The sequence below is a fragment of the Achroia grisella genome, unplaced genomic scaffold (genome assembly GCF_030625045.1).
Source record: "Achroia grisella isolate CSIRO2021 unplaced genomic scaffold, CSIRO_AGI_Agris_v1 utg402, whole genome shotgun sequence".
Classification (NCBI taxonomy): domain Eukaryota; kingdom Metazoa; phylum Arthropoda; class Insecta; order Lepidoptera; family Pyralidae; genus Achroia; species Achroia grisella.
Genome location: NW_026712841.1, coordinates 7,474,251 through 7,495,806, shown reverse-complemented (window position 1 = coordinate 7,495,806; position 21,556 = coordinate 7,474,251). Strand labels below are relative to the sequence as shown.

At 34.7% G+C, this 21,556-nt stretch overlaps 1 protein-coding gene across 1 annotated transcript; it reads left to right on the top strand.

Annotated features, from left to right (window-relative positions):
• The first annotated feature begins 1,040 nt into the window (after positions 1–1,040).
• LOC131844448 (E3 ubiquitin-protein ligase RNF13) lies at positions 1,041–21,556 on the top strand. The gene is made up of 11 exons (XM_059193342.1): positions 1,041–1,220; positions 4,992–5,158; positions 12,269–12,438; positions 13,202–13,293; positions 16,514–16,616; positions 17,137–17,245; positions 18,138–18,312; positions 19,146–19,348; positions 19,607–19,725; positions 20,419–20,672; positions 21,148–21,556. Exons 2-11 carry the CDS (start codon positions 5,069–5,071, stop codon positions 21,186–21,188), a joined length of 1,356 nt encoding a protein of 451 aa, XP_059049325.1. The 5' UTR covers positions 1,041–1,220; positions 4,992–5,068; the 3' UTR covers positions 21,189–21,556.

The following is a 21,556-nucleotide window of genomic DNA, read 5'->3' as shown; positions in this document are numbered from 1 at the left end:
GTTGACCTTATGTTGACTGATAGACTCTATCCTCAGACTATATACATATAATTTTCATTGATACTCAACCAGTATTGTGTTAGCGCATGCAAGAGCGCTATTATCTTGCATCATTATTCAATTGCAATTCTTTTAAACACGTTTATTGTCCTTATATTATGATAATTTAAGTAACTACGAAGTTATAGTAATCAAGCCCTTGATTAGATGATGGTGAAATGAAAGCCTCTGATATACTTACTATACTTTTTGACCAAACCCCAAGTAGCCTAACAAAAAATCAAAATATAGGTTTTTATTTATAACTTTTAACCCCGATACGAATACAGAATAAAAACGAAAAATGGTATCACTATATTATTCTTAACCTATATAAGACCTAATCATAATAACCCGGGAAAATTACACAGTGCCATGTAGTCCTAAGATAAGCAGAGTATATGGTATGGTACCAGACAATACTTATTTTTATAATAAAAACTAGCTACTTGCCCCGGCTTCGCACGCATGTATTATATATATAAACCTTCCTCTTCAATCACTCTATTTATTAAAAAATACCGCTTCAAAATCCGTTGCGTAGTTTTAAAGATTTAAGCATATATAAGGACGGACAGACATCGACAGCGACTTTGTTTTATACTATGTAATGACATACATAATATACATAGAAAACAGCCATACCAATAACAACAATCATACTTATGAAAACAAATATTTGCATACCGCAAAACCTAAAAATCAGTGCATATATTGTTGACAAACTGTATAAATTGTCACTGATGATAACTCATTTCAATAGAGGGCGCCATTGAATTACGATGTAAAGAAACTTGACTTGATAACTTATTACTTTTATTAGGGAACTATTATTAAAAAATAATAACATGTTTAGAAATTGCAAATACAGCGATTTAATAATTTTAATTATTAAACGTATAAAGGATTTGTATACCAGGCATAATGTAATAGCGCCCTGAGTATTGACAATAGTTTTGCTTCCATAGCGATAAATGTCTAGACTAAAAAAATAGTGTGACTTGACAGTGACAGCTACATAATTTTAGTCGTAATTGAAATAATTTTATATTTTGTTTATTACCTTAATCTATTCTATTGAAATCTAACAATAGAACTTTTTATTTGTAAATAATTGTTTTAAGAGCCGCCCTAACCACAAAATAACCCGGGTACAACCTGTACTGTGACTAAATTAACTCGTAAGTACTTCCTTTTATTATTTGTTTTTCTAACATTTTGCATTGGATTCAATTAGAAGCGATCATAGGCCTTCATTGAAATAATGTATTGTTGCTTCCAACACGTGATCCAACTATATCCATTATGACAAGATTAATTCAATTCACTAGTATTTAACAAATATTGATAATTTTTTTCACCTATACGTATATCGTTTGCGAAATCACCCTTTTATCATCCTCCTTGAAAACATCAGTCGCTATCTGCATTAATTTATCAAAATACAATTTGAACCTGCATTTAATAAATATATGTATATGATTTATTCAAATTGATATCAATGTGTTGTTACAAATTTAATCCTTAACACTATGTTTATAAGTATATAAATGCGTTACTCGTTGTCCAAGTAGGATATTGGAGTTGATACATAACTCATAACTGCACTGCATTTTTTCATGTAATGTGAATAAGTTGCATAAATACACATAGACATAATTGCCTGGCAGTTGTGAGTGTACACTATGATTAAACAGCATATACTTGCTCTGTTGAAATGAAACTATAGGAATATTATTGTGTATGCAATTGTGATGCACACTAGAACATCAAGAGAACAATACTTTCAGAATAGTTTCAATCTATAGTCATGTATAGTCACTACCAGCTTATCGACAAAATTGTAGTTTGACAAAAAAGGGTGTGGGTTCTATCAATGTGATAAAGAAAAAAGTGCAATATATCTTATCTATTTTAAAAAGCAATTACTTTTTTTAATGTTTGTTTATACTTGGCAATGAAAGAAATCATTCACATCCAGATAGGTTGTTGTTATGACCAAGCAGCTCTGTGGGATACAGTTAGATTAATAATAAAAATAATATAGTAATATAATTTATTTCTTCAAAATATTATCTATACATCTATTCTATACATTTTATACATATAAATAAAATAGGAGTGTCTGTTTGTAATATTTAAATAACCTTTTTTTACTATCTACATATTTTATATTATATCATGCATATGAATATAAAAATGGCACATACACCAAAATAATTTTTTTACAATTTATGTTTGTCTGTCGGTTTATTCCGGCTAATCTCTGAAAAGGCGGCTAATCCGATTTTAACAGGACTTTTATTTGCAGGTAGCTGATGGAATATGGAGTAACTTAGGCTAATTTTGTTTTAGAAAAAATATTTATAAAAAAAATAAAGTTTAATTCCACATGGATTAAATCGTGGGTACAGCTAGTAATATTATATTTCTGAATATCAGTTTAGTTTATGTATTGCAAAATTATTGTGATTGTGAAGGTGAAGGTTGTATGCCTATGTCCTAGAAATCAACCAGTAGGTAATGAATAATAATAAACTTAAACAGAAATCTTTTCCACTTCATGAGTCAAAGTCTCACAGTACCCGCTTGCTAGCCTTAGGGCCTACGGACCTCCCGTGACTGTGATGACCGTAAGGGATTTTCTACCTTACAATTAGGTGACTTATGTTTAAAATTAAAATGATCTAATATTTATGAATACAATAAACATCATACTGGGTCCTCACAACCCCGGCATATAGCATTAGATGAGGGATTTTTTGGAGTTTTTCATGAGTCAAAGTCTCATAGTACCCGTTTGCTAGCCTTGGGGCCTTTGGACCTCCCGTGACCTGAGGACCGTGAGGGATTTTCTACATTACAGTTAAGCGACTTGTGATAAAAAAAATGAACGAATATTTATGAATACAATAAACATCATATTGGGTCATTGGGGTACAGAGTATTTAATATATTATATATATAATAGATGTAAATATGATATAGGTCACCTAATCTAATTATATTTACTAGTTAACTGTCTAATAAGTGACTGCATAACAGTACATATGCTTATTTAATTTACTTAATTAGTAATATACCCATGCCATATATAGTAATATAAATATAATTTAGTTATTATAATTATATAATTTCTGTGAGAGGAACAATAAAGGCATTCAATCATAATTTAATAAAAGATCTTTGCAATATTTGAGAGTGTACAAATGGCCTTGGGCGCAAAGATATGTGTGCAGCATTTTATTTTATTTATTTATTTAAACCTTCACCAGTGTACTGTTTGATGCAGTCCTGACTCCCCAAACTGTTAAATTATTAGAATTATTATTCCTTACCATCAGGTGAGATGCAAGCTTGTTCATTTCCTAAACTAAGAAATAATCATTAATTTTATAACTAATCTGTTTTTAAATATGTATACAATTGATGAGCCTAGTACCATATGGCATTCTCTATCAGTATATCATTGAGTAAAAACGGAAAGCTATTTAAGGTCAATGATGGGAAAAAGCACACATGGCATTACATGTATCACTTAGGCAGCTTAGCTGCTTAAAGAGTTCTTATTACTCTTTTTTTTTTTAAATAACGCTAAGACTCCGTTCAATTCACTCATTGTCATCTAGTCCCAAATTAAACAGAGCTTATGTTATAGATACTACACAACTACTATAAATACTTATTACATTTTACATTTTTGTAAATACATACATAAAAAATCGCAAAGACCAATACAAACAGTCATACTCAAGAATACAAATGTTTGTACTGTACATAGAATAGAAACCGCGACCACCGAAAGCAATACGGTGTGCTAAACCGCTAGAACACGACACCGTCGAATTCCTTTGATTATTCTGTAACTGGAATGGCATACAAACTGTCTTTTTAACTTATAGTAAGTAGTACCTCCTGTAACTCATGTGGTACCCATCAATGTGGTACTCCGGAAGACTAAGGTCCCATAAATTCCGTATACCGTACCATAAATTTCACTATCGTTTACCGAATTTGATAAATAAAACTGAGGGTACCAGTCGGTTCCTGTCTAGTATTGTTATTCCTTCCGGAGAACTAAGGTGTCATGTCCGTACCATTTTTCCTATCATTCAACGAATTGGATAAAAAAATTTCACAGTCCCAGACGCTTCCTCTGTAACATAGTTATGGTAAGTGGTACCTCATGTAACTCATGTCGTACCCCTCATGTTTCAGCCTTCCCGAGGACTAAGGTGTCATGTCCGTACCATAAACACTTTCATTCACCGAATTGGATAAATAAATGATAGTGCCAGTCGCTTCCTGTGTAACATTATTATGATAGTGGTACCTCATGTAATGTATGTGATACCCCTAATGATTCCCTTTCATATAAATAAGGTGTCATGTCCATACCGTAAATTTCACTTAAATTCATAATTCAAATTTCATAAAAAATTATAGTGCTGCTCGCTTCCTGTGTAGCATAGTTATGGTAAGTGGTACCTCATTTAACTAATGTGGTACCCCTCTTCCTTTTTTCTTTACCGAATAAGATAAAAAAAAATACAATGCCTGGCATTTCTAGCGCGTTAGTTATTCTCACCGCTACGGCGTTATGTATAATGTAATGAGGTGATGGTGATGAGGATGAGGTGTCGCTACATTATTATGTAGCGTAGCGTGTAGCTAAATATTACTATATACAACATATTTGTTGTATATAGTAGTATCTAGGTAATGAGTATACAGATGTAATAATTGTACATTAGTAAGTTTATTGGATTGGATAGTGTGCTACATGCCATACATAGGAATTCGTATATTCGACGCGGAATCGAGACGTAGACTGACGTTACACTGATCTTAAAATTCTTAAAATCTATGTTATCTAATGGAAGGACCTCTAATGTTGACAGAAATATTACATGAGTAGACACACAGTATAATAGTTTTAAATTCTTTTTCAGTGGCGAAGAAGATGAGATAGCCTTATACGCGAGTAGAGGGGTACGCCAATAGCTGACCGCATGCACAGGGCGGCACGATGTTCGGCGCAACGTTCGCCAGCGTGCTCGGCCTGCTCGCGGCAGCCAACGGGAACATAATTATTTACACAAGGGAGACGCCACACACGGTTAGTACAAACATGCAGTTACTTGCTCATTTCAACCGTTAGAATCATACATGCTGCAAAAGCGATTCGACGTAAAAGAGCACTGAAACGGTTTTTTTTCTTTTGAGATGATAATGAATTGGTGCAACCCGCTTACGCAAACGGTTTACGCTGGCGGGGCAACCGTGGAGGATGATAAGATGACCATGAGGTCAGGTCAGTTGGCCCATCGTGACAAATTCATTAGGAATTTATCACGATGGTTTCCAGGAGGAACCGCGTGGAGATCGACCTAATTTGGTACATTGCTAGTAATGGGGTTACTAGTCCCCATTACTAACCATCTCCTTCTCCTGAAACGGTTATTAGAAGTATTTACGCTTTTTTTTATACTTGAAAATCTGTACTAATATGTTTGTTTGTTTGGTGTAATCTCCGATTCTGCTGAGCAGATTTTAAAAATTCTTTGACTGTTAGAAAGAGAAAGTTGATAAAGTATATATTGTCTATGTTTTGTCTCATATAAATTTGTAGTCCCTGTTTTTAGAGAAATGTACTTGTCACCTAAAAGTGATAATGTACAGTATGATACATGCCCTTAAATTGGCACATTGGACGCGATAAACAGGATTGACGCATCATTTAAACTATACAGCCCGAAGAACAATAACTTCGTTGAGTCACGTTGTCGCCTCTCTGAGTCATATTCCGACATAAATATTTCCTTCATTCATAATTTAAGAGCCGCTCTTTTGTCGATGGAGCTCTTGCCATTTTCCACGATCTTCCATCAATCTCCTTAGTTGTTGATACGACACGACTCCAACTTTTTCCTTAATGCTTGATATAGCTGTGACTTGGTAGTCCCCTTCTCCTCATTCTTTCTGTTTTCATTTTTTCTTCATAAATTCATTGCTACTTATTATTAGTACTAGCGTTATATGTAATAGCTAGCTATTACCCGCGACTTCTTCCTCGTGAAATATAACTCAAATAAATACAGATTCTAAAATAAAGTACCTTAAATTACTCCTTATAACATTAGATATCTGCGAGGAAAATACAGTCAAAATGGGTGCAGCCGTTGCAGAGATTAGCAAGAGCAAACATTTTTTTGTGTAAAGAACGGTCGTTACATCAAAACAATATGTGTATTTGTACTAAGCTTAAACCTGATAATAACACATAGGCTTTAATTTAAAAAGATATTTTGACAATTGGGTGAAATATAATATAATAAATATCGAGTGACGTAGTGGAACTTGCGTGGGTCCGCTAGTAATATATATTTACATAATTCCTTGGACTTAATTTACGGATGACTTCCTATTTTATATTTAATTTTGCATTTCAATGTTTATCAACGAAATTAAGTCTACTCAGTTCCTCGCACCGAACAAACGTTTTGTATTCATGATTTTGATTACAAGTATCGGTCTAGTTGTTTTCTATGTATAATAGATATGTTTATATATTTATTAGAAAATCAACAGCTTACGATCCAATACATAAAGTCAAACAGGATGATTCAACGTCCTATACCAGTCCCGTTTCCTTATAAACTATAAATCTATGTTTTAAACGAGCATTTTTTGAATTTTTTTTTGTCTGCTACGAAAAAGTTAATCAATCATGTAACGAGAACGTACAAAATGATGTCAAAGATATGTTAAGTGAAATATATAAATATCAGCCCCCAATGGTTTGTAATGACTGAGATAAATTAAGATCGCTAACGTCAATATTTGCGATGCGTCGTCTTAACGGAAGATAATAGAATGGTGCATTCAACTGCGTGCATGAGATCAGGTCAATTAGCCCATCGTGAAAAATTCACCAGGAATTTATAATGATGGTGTCCTAGGAGAATCGTGTGGTGGTCCACCTGAGTTGGTTCATCGCTAGCTATGGGGTCATCAGTCCACATTACTAACTATCCACTTCCCCCCAATATCCAATTCAATACCCAAATTAAACTTTGTTTGTACTATGAGATTACATAGTACAATCTCACTTTAATATATAATAATTAAAAAATACATTTTCGTATATTAGTGGATACAAAATCTCCACATTTTGCTAAACTGAAGAGGAAACTCCACTACACATCTTATGTGGTTGTAGCCCACTCATGCATAAACGTAATATCTCCTATGAAAAGTTTACACTCTATGCTGAGGAGATAGAAACCATCGCTCCTAAGAATATCCTTCAATTCTTGTCCCTGACAGGTCTAGGTAGCGAACTCTGAAAAAGGGCGAGCACAATAGATCTATGTAGGTCGTAGTGCTGGTCAGGTCCAAGCACCTGATAAAAGCCCAACAACGCAATAAAATAAATTGTGGACATCTAATAAACGAAAATGTTTTTTTTTTAATTACACATATAAAACACAGGCCAATAGAAACATTCACGCGCTTACAATATTTCGCACATGGTGAGAAACGAATCTGCGATCATCGAAATATGAAGTGGTGTTAACCTACTAGACAATCGAGGTCACAATAGAAATAGAAATAGAAATAATCTTTATTCAAATAAACTCATTACAAGCACTTTTGAATAGTCATATTTTGATTCTACCACTCATTCGGAATGCAGATTCATCACAAGAAGAATGAGCAAGAAACTTGTGTGTTGCTCTTTTTAATAGATTTTTTTTTTTTATATAAATAATTACAGTGTAACAAGTAAGAGGCATGCGACAATCAACATAGAAATCGCTACGCACTCATTATTAGTGTAATCAGATAATATTGTCAGTGCTATGTATTTAAAAATTTTTCTACAAAAACATTATTATCGTTAACGAATTCTTCAATTTTATAGTAAGCTTTTTTGCAAAGGAAGTGTTTTATTTGACATTTAAATCTTTTTTCTGGCAGATTTATAACAGACTCTGGTATTTTATTGTAAAACCTTACGCAATTGCCATAAAACGAATTACTAACTTTAGCCAAACGACATTTAGGTAAAATCAGTTTGTTATTGTTACGTAAGCTTTTATTAGTGCAATCACTAACTCTTTTGAAACTGTCTGTATTCTTCCTGGCATACATGATATTTTCATAAATATATTGAGAAGCAACAGTGAGGATATTTGATTCCTTAAAGCACTCTCGCAAAGACTCCCTGGAACCCATGCTATAAATGGAGCGAATGGCCCTCTTTTGTAAAATAAATATTGTATTTATATCAGCTGCTTTGCCCCATAACAAAATACCATACGACATAATGCTATGGAAATAGCTAAAGTACACAAGTTTAGCCGTTGCCACGTCTGTTAATTGTCTAATTCTTCTTACCGCATAAGAGGCAGAACTAAGTCGACTTGCTAATTTAGTAATATGAGCACCCCATTGCAACTTGGAATCTAATGTGATACCTAGAAATACAGTATCATCCACAAAATTAATAGGTTTATTGTCCAACGTGATTTTCGAATCTACCGGCCTTACATTGGGGAGAGTAAATTTGATACATTTAGTTTTATTTGCATTTAGTAACATATTATTAGCCGTAAACCATTTTAAAACATAAGAAAGAGCACCGTTTACTTCGTCCAAATCATCAATATGTCGATTGACTTTGAATACTAATGAAGTATCATCAGCAAACAGAACTATGTCAGCTATCTTTTCTACCATATAAGGAAGATCATTTATGTAAACTAAAAATAAGAAAGGACCTAAAATAGAGCCCTGAGGAACACCCATTTTAATACTAGTTCCCTCAGACTTTACACCATTTATTTCGACAACTTGCATTCTATTATTTAGATAGGATTTCATCATGCTTTGTGCTTCATATCTAATACCGTAATGTTCAAGTTTGAGCAAAAGTGTTTCATGTTCAACGCAATCAAATGCTTTTGAAAGATCACAAAATACACCGACTGCATCCTGAGACCTCTCCCAAGAATCAAATACATATTTAATGAGAGCTACACCGGCATCAGTAGTTGATTTACCGGCCGTGAAACCAAATTGTCGACTGTGAAGCAGTTTATTTACTTTAAAGTGTTGCAGCATTTGATTGAGCATAATTTTTTCAAACACCTTACTCAATACTGGTAAGATAGATATAGGCCTATAATTACCTACCACAGTTTTTTCTCCTGACTTAAAGAGTGGAGTTATTTTGCTATGTTTCATTAAATTGGGAAAAACACCATCAGAAATACATTTATTGAAAATAATTACTAAATATGGAGCAATAACATCTATAGCGGTGTTAATAACTTTAACAGACATGCCCCAATGGTCTTCAGTATTTTTTAAATTTAATTGTTTAAATGTTTTAGTAATTGTAGCAATGTCAATAAATGTAAATTTAAATGTAACCGGACAAGAAACAACATTGTCAATAAGGAATGATTTAGCTGTACTAGGAGAAGAGTCCAAAGAGGAAGTAATATCAGTTGGAATATTTGCGAAAAAATTTTCAAAAATATTGACAATTTCTTTTGTGGACGTTACTAGTTTATCATTATAATTTAACGTAAAATCGTTATATGGACTTTTAACTTTGCCAGTTTCTTTGTTAATAATACTCCACACTGTCCTTATCTTATCCTTGGACTCTTTAATTTTTTTATTTAGATAATTAGACTTTGCTACATTACATACCTTTTTAAAAGTTTTTGAGTATCTTTTTACATAATTTACGAATGTACTATCGAAACGGTATTTTTTTTGAGCATATAAATCAAATAATATATTTCTACTTTTAAGAATTCCCTTTGTAGCCCATTCTGAAAATTTTGTTTTGTTAATAATACTGATAGTTTTTTTGTTAAAAGCCTTATTATATTCGTTAGAAACAATATTGAAGAAATCTGTATAAAGTTTGTTAGGTTCATTAGATGGAAGATAAAAATCTAATTTACTACGAACTGATATTTTAAATTTATTTATCTTATAACTAGTCAAGTCTCTTTTTAATAAATTAATTTTCCCAATTTTGTTTAAGTGATTTGGAAAAATAACTATTTGACCACAGTGATCAGAAGGAAGGTTGTTTATTATTATTTTATCTAAATACTCACTGTTGCTAAATATGTTATCCAAGCAAGTAGCAGACGTGGCAGTGATACGAGTGGGTTCGTGGAAGACATTACTCAAGTCAAAGGATTGAAATAAACTCATTAATTTAGTTTTTGTGGTATTATGTGATAAAATGTCAACATTGAAATCACCACACACTATAATTTTTTTGTTAATATTAAATACTCTTTTTAAAATATCCTCCATTACCTCTTCAAATAAATTATAATCACTATTTGGAGGTCTATATACACATATAACTATATAATTGTCTAGTTCCACACAGGAAATTTCAATACAACATTCAACAGAAAGATTGCCAATATCACTACGTTCTTTTACTTTTATATTATTTTTCACCAATATCATAGAACCTCCTCTATTTACTATTTTTCTATTAAAGCAGCTGACAATATTATAATTGTTTAAGCTGAACATCATATTGCTCACTTTGAGCCAATGTTCAGTTAAACATAGAACATCTATATTATTTCTTTCTAAGAACAATTGAATAATTAATTCACAGCCGAGAAAACTTTGTATGTTCTGGTGAACAATTTTCAATTCTGATAGCTTTCCCTTTGTCGTGTCCCTGTGTCCCTTTGACAATATTATTATCGTATGTTCTTAATCTTTTATTTTCATAACCTTCTTGTACGGTAAACAATCTGTAGTCTTATCTTTTAGCACATGGGAAGTGTTTCTGTGGATTGACCGACGCTCATTAACAAATAGCCGACCGTAGTACCGCTGTACTAGTGATATATTAATAATTAAAACTTTGTATTGAAGTTTAATTAAAATAATATTAACAAATATCTGACCGTAGTGGCTGTACTAGTGATATATTAATAATTAAAACTTTATATTGAAGATTAATTAAAATAATATTAACAAATATCTGACCGTAGTGGCTGTACTAGTGATATATTATTAATAATTAAAACTTTATATTGAAGTTTAATTAAAATAATATTAACAAATATCTGATCGTAGCGGCTGTACTAGTGATATATTAATAATTAAAACTTTATATTAAAGATTAATTAAAATAATATTAACAAATATAGGTTTACATTTTCAGGTTTTATGTTTCTGTACACTTTCAAGATAAAACAATTAAAAAATCAATTATACAACAGAAATTCCACGGAACATTTAACGGTTAATATTTATCCTCTATACAAATTAACGTATCGTCCTTTATTCCACCATATTACACAAGATAAACCTGTTGTTTTCCTTACCAGTGAGAATTCCAGTATTTTTCCTATGTCGGCCACTTAATCAGTTATCTATGAACTTATCAATAAGAATTCAGTGTTGAAACCACACCGGGACTTAGTTACAACTGATTTTTGTAAATGGACTGCGCTCAAGGGATGGATAGAGGAAAAAGTGGTGTAGGATGAAATGTGGTATTAACAAGAAATGCTGTGATTTACTCTGAATTTATGATATACTGTGAAAATGTGAACTATTCGTCTCTATATTGAAGTGTCCTACGTGGAATTTGATGTATAGGTACCGTCCGGAAATGTGAAGGAAACCTAAGGAATTGAAAAGAAAAAGATGTGGTCAAAATTCACCGTCAAAGTTTTCTACATATTAGGAATGCAGTATTTCGTTAGTAATTCTTTATGTAACCTATATTGAATGAAACGTCTTTCGGTGTTTCTATCACCAGAGGCAGTTTATTAAATTAATGATAAGATTTTATTTTTATTTATTTAATAAAGATAAGTACATTTATTTTTACAAATTGACTCGCCAAACTGCAGAACAGTTAGTTGGCAAATAGAATTGTTTCACCCGCCTGCTCGCCCGGCTGACGGTGCACCAGTAGAGGATGATGAGCACGGGATCAGGTCATAACTGACTGCTAACTGGATTGTTAGTTGTAGATCTATAACCCCATTGCTAACAATGTACCATATTAGGTTGACCTCCACGCGGTTCCTCCTGGAAACCATCGTGATAAGTCAGTCAGTTATGATCTGACCCTATGCTCATATATACACACAAGCTCTAGCTAGCTTAGCTTGAGACTAGATGGCGCTGTATGAAAAAAAAATTATACTTCCAGATAGCAGATGAGTTCCATGATTTGCCGGCTAGTTTCGGTGGGGAGGTGCCGTCGGACGGCCTCCGAGGGTACCTGACGGTCGGGAACCCGCCGGACGGTTGCGGTAACCTCACCAAACCGCCTTCGAATCCGGACCCCTTCGTCGGCAATTGGATTGTGCTTCTAGCTAGGTAATAATGATAATAATCTTAGTAGTATTATAAACGCGAAACTTTGTATGTATGGATGTATGGATGGATGTTTGTTACTCTTTCATGCAAAATCTACTGAACGGATTTAGATGAAACTTTACAGTAATTTAGCTTATACATCGGAATAACACATAGACTATAAATGTCATGCGAGTAGTAATAGTAATCATGCGAAACCGCGGGCACAGCTTGTTTGATATAGGTATTTCACCACATAAACATTCATATCAATAAATGCATTATAAACGTTGTATTAAACAAGGTTTTTAACAACATATTATCTATAGTAATATAACGGTCTCGGTTGTTTAGTGGTTTAGCCTTATGGTTGCGGGTTCAAATCCTTGCGCAATATAAATATTCATGCATGAGTGTGATTATTTGTATTGTTATGATGTTTTCTCTATATTATATATTTATTCACAAAATAAATACATGTCTAAACATTTCTATCAGTTGACTAGTACCTATGTATAATAAAAGCTCTCCTTAGCTTATGGCGCTGTGGCGTATGTGAATTTCCTGGATTTATTACTATTAATATCATGAGAAATTGCTTTTTTGTAATTGTTTTAAATAATATATGTTTTGTATGTATTTGTAAGTAGATATTGTATCGGACATTAAATCTTTAGTTTCAATTTTAATTATATATTTTACTTTTATCTTTTATTAACATTGAAGAGGTACTAAAAATTAATTATATTAATATGAGCATGAAGAGAAATCTTTTCAATTACAGGTATAACTGCAGCTTTGAGGTGAAGGTGCGTAACGCGCAAGCAGCCGGCTACGCCTGCGCGATCGTTCACAATGTCAACTCCACGGATCTTGGTGAGTTCCACTATTCATTATTACCATTATCTGACAGTGAGTAAGAATAAGAAATAAGAATAACTTTTGCTTCGGAAAACCTACCCAATGTCCGTTTCTATAAATAATTAATTGCCATCATATATAAAAAAAGAAAATAAACTTAGTAATTTCGGTAAACTATTGAAATCACTACTTAGCGAAAAAAATGTAAAAATGTCCTAATGTAAGAAAGATAGTTTTTAGGATAAAGAAAAATGTTAGGTAGGATTACATGATGTAATATGTTAAATAAAAAGTGGAATATAAGATAGTAAAAAAACACTAGCTCATAATAAAGCATATAGCACTACTTCATATTAAAGAATATTATACCATTAAATAATAACTCAACTATGGGGCCGTTCATAAATCACGTGAGGCTCGAAAGGGAGGGGTTTTGGCAAAAATCACGAAATATCAAGGGGGCAGGTGGTGTAGTAAGATATCACGTGTATTTATTTTTCGTGTGTATTTTATTTCTAAGTAGAAAAGCGGCGTATAATTTAGCCTTGATGACGACTTGCTATTCATCATTTCTAGTGTGCCATCAGCTCGTTCAATTACATAAAAAAATATATATTCAGTACCTTTGGCGCCCTGTATATGTCAATAACATACGAAGTGAACTCTGATAAGAAGCAAATTAATAGACTATTTATTTATAGAACAGATTTCTTTTATTTCTGCTAAGTTATCACAACATTGTTTCTCAGGATATCAGGATATTAGGTGTATAGTATTTTTTTTATTCTACCACTCATTCGGAATGCTGATTCATTACAAGAACGAGCAAGAAACGTGTGTTTCTTCTTTAAATAAATATTGTTCAGTATTACATGTTTAAGTATTTGTGTGAATACAAATATCCAAATTGATAAAATTATGAAATATTGTTTCATGCAACGCCAATAGATGGCGCTGTACAAAAATTACTACACGCTATAGTTTAGTTTTGTTGAAATATCATATGTTATTTATATTACATCGTCCGGTCCCTTCCGGTCGAACCCTTGTGCAATTCAAACGGGGATCGAAATTACGACGGCCTTGAACTAAGGTTCGAACCCCTAGCAGTGGCTTCAGACTAAAGTTGTATCCGTCAGGCGGAAGTTGGCCTTCAGCCGCCCCATAAGTTCTTCCGCGTGTTTGGAGTGCTCTCCACTCGCTATCGTCTGGTGAAGCTGTAAAGGCCAGTTGCGGCCAACAGGAGTAGAGTAGTCCGAAAATAGACGTTCTTTTGTACCTGTATTGAAACCTATCAATGAACCTTACATACACGTATGTTATGTTTTGTTTTATAGTTGCCTTAGGATCTTATAGTTTTACAAGTTCACTATTACAATTACATAAAAACAATAGGAAATACACCGGTTGATAGGTCTTTAGAAAGTCATTGTCATGCCCAACTATCATTACCAATATATAATTAAACTGTAAACAAAGTGATAATAGTTCACGAGATAAAAAAAGCAATATTAGTATGTAGTTAAACATAAGTGGGTGAGATTACACGTTCTCTTGTGATGCATTTGCGCTGTTCATATATATTAGAACCATATTAATAATTATTATATAGTTTTATATGTATTTGGATTTATGTACTAATTTTATTTAATTCTATGTGATGATAGTGACAAAAATGTGTAACTAAATCATGTAATTGTGAACTGTATTCGGGATAAATCTTTTCCATTTTGCCGTAATATATTTAGCAAAAATGGTGGATATACTATATATTGTAAGTACGTATATTTATATAATAATAATAATAATAATGTCAGGACAATTCTCACAGCGCCATCTAGACCCAAGGTAAGCTAGCTAAAGCTTGTGTTATGGGTACTAGACAACTGATACAAATACATAGATAATTTTTTTCGTAAATACGTACATATTATGCATAAAAAATACCCAAACCGATACAAACAATCATATTCATGAATACAAATGGTTGTGCCGTGCGAGGAATCGAACCCCCGACCATCGGACGTAAAGCGGTGTGCTAGACCGCTAGACTACCGAGGTCGTCAAATAGTAACATAGTGTTCTAAATTATCTAAATTAGCATTGACTTGCTTGGTTTGACCAATTGGTTAAGACAAGCAAGTTTGATCATTAATTTTTTATTCATTTGTTTCGCTATATATTCAATAGAAAGACAGCTGTTACTTTTAGGTTGTTTATCGATTACAAACAAAAAATCAAATATTTGCCCTACCGATATTGAACCTGCAAATTTGTGATGATGAATGGATGTTTGTTATACTTTTACGGCGAAAATACTGGACCGAATCGAATGAAATTTGCTACACACATTATATCCTAGATACATAGTTTTTGTTTTTAATACTTAATTATTTTTTGTGGAAATGGCAGATTGTGAAAAAAAATTAATGTAGTTTGTGGTGGGTACAAGAGTATTTTAGGATTGAGACCGAATTAACTGAATCTGTAATTGATTTGAAAACTCCGTTAAATTTTGTCCATAGGATAAAACAACTAATATCAACGTTTCCCACTAATCAGATTTTCTTTAAACAAGTTTGTTTTAGAATTACACGTGACTGAAAAATTATAAACCAAAAGGTTCCTTTTTTGTGAAAGTCACTAAAAAGATTAGATCTTTAGCTCATCCGCATGAACAATACAGGACAGAATAAAAATTTAAAAATTGTGCAAGACATTGGAATTATAATGAATTTTCAGAATAATGAAAAAAGTTCCGAGTCGGTTAGTTGATTATATAAATTACATACGCGTATATATAAATATTAGACGAAATTAAAACTAAAATAGAATTACTAATATAACATAACACATTATTAATATAACACATACATCTTATACCCAAACGTAACATGTACAACAACAACACGTACATACCCAAAAACAGCATCTAAGTTGATTATAATTTTATATGATATATGTCTACAAAAGCAATCTGATAGGAATAATAGAAGTTAGGAAACAAAGCTATATTGTTGACACATAACTTTCCATTGTGTGTACCGTGCCAGTACTAACAAATATGATGAATACATTACTTGTTCTGTGACAGTAAACTTAAAATATGAACATGATCTTTTTTTTTAAAGTGCATTTATTGGCGAGAGTATCAACTTGTATGTTAGTCTGTAAGGTATTTAAAATATGGGACATAAGTACCCTGAATTAAGTAAAAAAGATTTGTTTGTTGCAGAAACTATGTCGGCAACGAATGCGGACGATATATTTATACCGTCCGTGTTCGTGGGCAACGTGACTGGGTACTTGCTGAAAGAAAATTACCTCTACGATAGCGGGTTAGTTACATTTGTATACACACTATACATCCAATAAGGCCTATGACTCCATTAACGATTATTTGACAAATGTTGTATGGCGTTAATTGGACGACAGATTTTTTATTTTTTGTCTTTCGGAACTTCTGCATTGAAATATATCAATAATCAATAATAATAATAAATTATAAAGCTGAAGAGTTTGTTTGTTTGAACGCACTAATCTCAGGAACTACTGGTTCGAATAGAAAAATATTTCTTTTAAGCTATTTAAAATTGTGCCACGATCAATAGGAGCGGAGCTGCAATGAAAAATATTACAAGAGGTGGGGAAATGAAACGCAGGCGAAGTTGCGCGGGTCAACTAGTCAATAATAAGCTACCTAGCTAGCTAGTGTTATATATTACATTGACCGCATTATCGACTATTGGCCTCTAATAATGAATTGAAATATCTCTGACTACCCAATTTAAGATTACAGTCGTTATTTATTGTTTTCTGTATACGCTTCTCTATAATGCTGACGCCATCTTGTTGCAGTTTCTACTTGATGGTAAATGGTGATATGCCGTTCAATATCAACACCAATCTGCTGGTACCGTTCGTGGTGGTGGTAGCACTGTGCCTGGTCGTCATACTCATCAGTATGGTAAGATACTTCAGATAGATAGATAATTAATTTATTGCCAACATAACAAATAATACACAAAATAAGAAATTAACATATTGGCAATTTGTAGTTGGTTGACAACGGATATAAATAAATAATTTGATTTGATTTTTTAAAATCTTTTTAATATTATAAACATGGAATTTTGTGGATACTACTACTGAATCAATTTTAATAAAACTTCTATAAAGCTCAGGCTATAAATTTAACACGGGTGAACCTCCGGGCATAGCTAGTATATACATAGAAAACGGTCAAACGGTCCGTTCAACGGTCGGAAAAAGTATAATAAAAAAAAAGGAAAGAAAAAAAAAAAAGGAGGGGTAAGGGGAAAAAGAAAAAAAAAATTGCCGAATTACGACAAAAAGTGAACTGTGAAATTAAACAATCAATAATTAAACAAAACCTGGACTATAACAAATAGTGAACTTTAAAAATAATGTTAAAATAAGATTTCATATAATTGTATATGCAGTGTAAGAATTCATAATGTGTATTGGTACATTATGAATTCTTACATTGCACAATGTAATGAAAACTGTGAAATTAGTAGTAGTGTAAGATAATTGTATATTGGTAAATCTAATCCTCCTAATAAAGATGGGTGACACTGCATGTTGTCAACTCACCCGGCCGGCCAGCGGTGGTTCTGGGCCAGACGGATAAGGTCTGCCTCGGTGTCACTGTTAGGCAAATTGTAACATCTCGGCTGGAGTTGCACAAAAGTGGAAATTAAATAAATATTATAATATTAAAGTAAATTAAAAAAGGCACGGACGAATATGTCTGTGGAAAAATGTATTTAAATAAAAAAAAAAAACCGCTAGATCACCGAGGCCGTCACTCGTCAATACTGCGTTGATCTGTACAGATACTGAAGTGTACACGTGATCGTCGTCGGGCGCGCCGCCACCGTCTGCCGAGCCGTGCGCTCAAGAAGATCCCCACCTGCAAGTTTAGCAAGATGGTGCCCTACGACACCTGCGCCATCTGCCTCGACGACTACCAGGAGGGGGAACTGCTCCGAGTGCTGCCCTGCGCACACGGTAACTATTCGTCCGGTTCTCTAAGTCCAGTCACGGCCAACACTATTAGGATAGTTGTAACACTTGCGTTACGAATTTAATTTCATTAAATTTACAAAAACCGCTCGTGGCTTCATCATTCTAGTGTTGTCTTTCATTCCTCTTCTTTTGCCTGGCCTTGGTCCCGTTTATTTGGAGTCGGCCTGTCTGGTTAGTCTTCGCCAGGGCGGTCTGTCCTGGGTCGTCTGGGGTGTTCTTACAGCGCTTCTTAAATCCCTCTCAATAACAGACATCCATGTGAGACGGGTTCTGCCACGTCTTCTGGGCCAGGGACTCATTTTAAGTACTGTTCTTGTCTGAGGTCTAACGCGGCGAGCGTATGACATGACCGTACCATCGTAGACGGCAATCCAAAATCTCCAATATGGTTGTCACCTTAAAACTGCCTCGTACGTGGATGTTTTTGATGTGGTCCAGAATTGTTTTTTTTTTTTGAGTACTCTAATGCATTTGGCGGCAGCTGGTCTTTATAGTTTTATCGGACGATAGGGGGCGAGTGCAGATAGCACTCTAAACCCGCGGCAGGACTTATGGAGCGGCTGAAGGCCAACTCCCACCTGACGGATACGACTTTAGCCCGATGGCACCGCAACATTCGAACCTCGGATCAGGCCATGGTAATTTCGATGCTTGTTTGAATCGAACAGGGGATCGATCGGAGGGAGGCAACGTTGTTACGCCACCTTTCACACTTATATCCATTCTCTCGTCATTCGTGTTCCAATTCAAGCATAGTCATTCAGTTAATAGAGTCGTTCCGTTACGTACCAATCGCAATATATATTTTTTGACAGCGTACCACGCTAAGTGCGTGGACCCGTGGCTGACGCAGAACCGTCGCGTGTGTCCGGTGTGCAAGCGGCGCGTGCTGGCGGCCGGGGAGCGCGCCCGCCCGCGCCGCTCCGACCGCTCGGACCGCTCGGACCGCTCGGACCGCTCCGAGTCCGAGTCCACCGACACCGAGCCGCTCATAGCGGACGCCGCGCCCACCACGCAGGTACCGCGTCTATACTACATACAGCGTGTCCCAGAACTCTACGTCGAGCCGAAACGGAGTGACAGAACCATCGTGAGAAAAATCAGAAAAAAATCTATCCCATGCAGTTCGAAACTTAAATTAGAATTTTTTAAGTATTTATACACTATGTCTATAGTTGACGATGCCCCTGATTACCTCATCTAGGATAACAGTCGTGAAGATGTATTTATTTATATCAAGATTGAACTATAGTATACGTGAGTAATTTTTCATCAGGGTGGAACGTTCGAACCGCAACGTGAGAATCCTTTCGCTCGCGCGGCGCGTCTCATGGCGCGGCTGCGGCGCCGCCGGGACGACCCCCCGCAGGATGACCCTGGGGACCACGGGGATGTGTATGTACAATCTTACTAATATTATAAACGTTTATGTGTATGGATGGATGTTTATTACTCATTCACGCAAAAACTACTGTGTGTGGTTTTGATGAAGCTGTACAGTAATATAGCTTATACAACAGAATTACACGTAGGCTATAAATTTCAACCGCGGGCACAGCTAGTTGATACTAAATCAAAAATTAGTCTGTCTGTTTATAAACTGCTAGACGAATCTTTATTAACTTTGATTGGTTGTACGTCCATACGTAAATACGTACGTTCATAGAAAAAATACACCCTATCTTTTATCTGAACCGTCGGCAACAGTCGCCTATAAGTATGAACATCACATCATATTATGTGACACCCAGTTCTTTGACTCGCGAATGAGCTATCACGCAGAAAGAATGTGCATGTAAATGTAGACAAAGAGAACGAGAATGACCGCGCGCGTCGCCAGCTCGCGTATTATTACGTTCTTAAATCGTGCGTGCTTTAGCGCTACTTTTGACTACGGAGCAAAAACATAATTATAGAGTTATACTGCTTTAACGTGTCTCTGAAAAATAACATCTGTGAATTAAAAACGAAAGCGCGAAAGAATGAACAAAAAAAATTGGTAAATCCTTCACTTTCTCGCGCTAAATCGTGCATGAAGGAATATGTAGTATAAAAGCAGGTAATATCTTATTTACTTATTGTTCGTAGTGCCGTCGAGGGTACGGACGATACAGAGCGGTTATTACCGACCACGGTGGCGGCGGTGGAGGAGCGCAGCCAGCGCTCTCGCCGCTCACGTGACCGTCGTCGCCGCACTCGCTCCGCTCACTCCGCTCCCACCGCTCACTCCGCTCACACCGCTCCCAACTCCAACTCCGCTCACACCGCTCGCGTGCAGGCCGCGCCACCGCTGCTACATTCTGACGGACACTCTATCAACTCAGAGGAACGCGGCGAGATCGGTATGTGGTTACAATTATTTTATTTTACATTTTAATGTATCACACGGCATTTCAACCAGAACCTCAATTTTTTGCGCCACGTCGTTTATGGTATGTTGCATCATTACATATGAATAAAGTTTTACATTTGTTGTTCAGGAGTATTATAACTATTAAACTATAAACTATATGTGTTTACGGACTACATTTTACTTTTGCTACTTTTTTATATTGAACTCCTACTTTTGATCGTACTCTGTATATATGCTTATTGTCCTCAGCTATAGAATAGTATGGAATAGAAATAACTTTCACCCTGAACATATTATAAAGTCTGTAACACCTCATTCATCATTGTAATATGTATGGAAGTTGGGGTCCCCAGGTCCCTACAGCTAGATGTATTCAATTCCTGCCCAGGGGCTTGAATACATCAAGCCGTAGGGATCTTACGTTTCTCTTTAGAATTTTTATACGTGGTTTGTTTGTCTACCAGGCGTTGCAGCGTTACCAGCACCTCACCACGTGGCCTTATGAATGGCGAATGCTGACAATACATGCTTTAAAGTATCGGTTAAGTAAGGCTTCACAAGTGACGACCTCATATTAGACTATTAATAAGTAGGACATTTTCATTAATAAACCAAAGTGTAAAAAGTCTCAGATGTTTATATTATATCTCCCACCGACAAAGTACAACTGGACTTTTGTAATAATTAATGTATATGTACTTTGATTGTGGGAGACTATCGACCTAGACAAGTGATAAAAGTATTGGTACGTATTCGCAACAGTGACTAAGATAGAAAGAGAAGGCAACATCTTGCCACTTTGTTTCTCATGTATACAGCGAAAACGTATTCGGGCAACTCGTTAATTACTTGTCTACGATATTTGGTTACAAA

Coding starts and splice junctions, on each gene's coding strand:
- LOC131844448 (XM_059193342.1), top strand. CDS start 5,069: ATGTTCGGCGCAACGTTCGCCAGCGTGCTCGGCCTGCTCGCGGCAGCC. Junction 12,439..13,201: donor TGGATTGTGCTTCTAGCTAG/GTAATAATGATA, acceptor TTTCAATTACAG/GTATAACTGCAGCTTTGAGG. Junction 19,726..20,418: donor CCTGGGGACCACGGGGATGT/GTATGTACAATC, acceptor TATTGTTCGTAG/TGCCGTCGAGGGTACGGACG.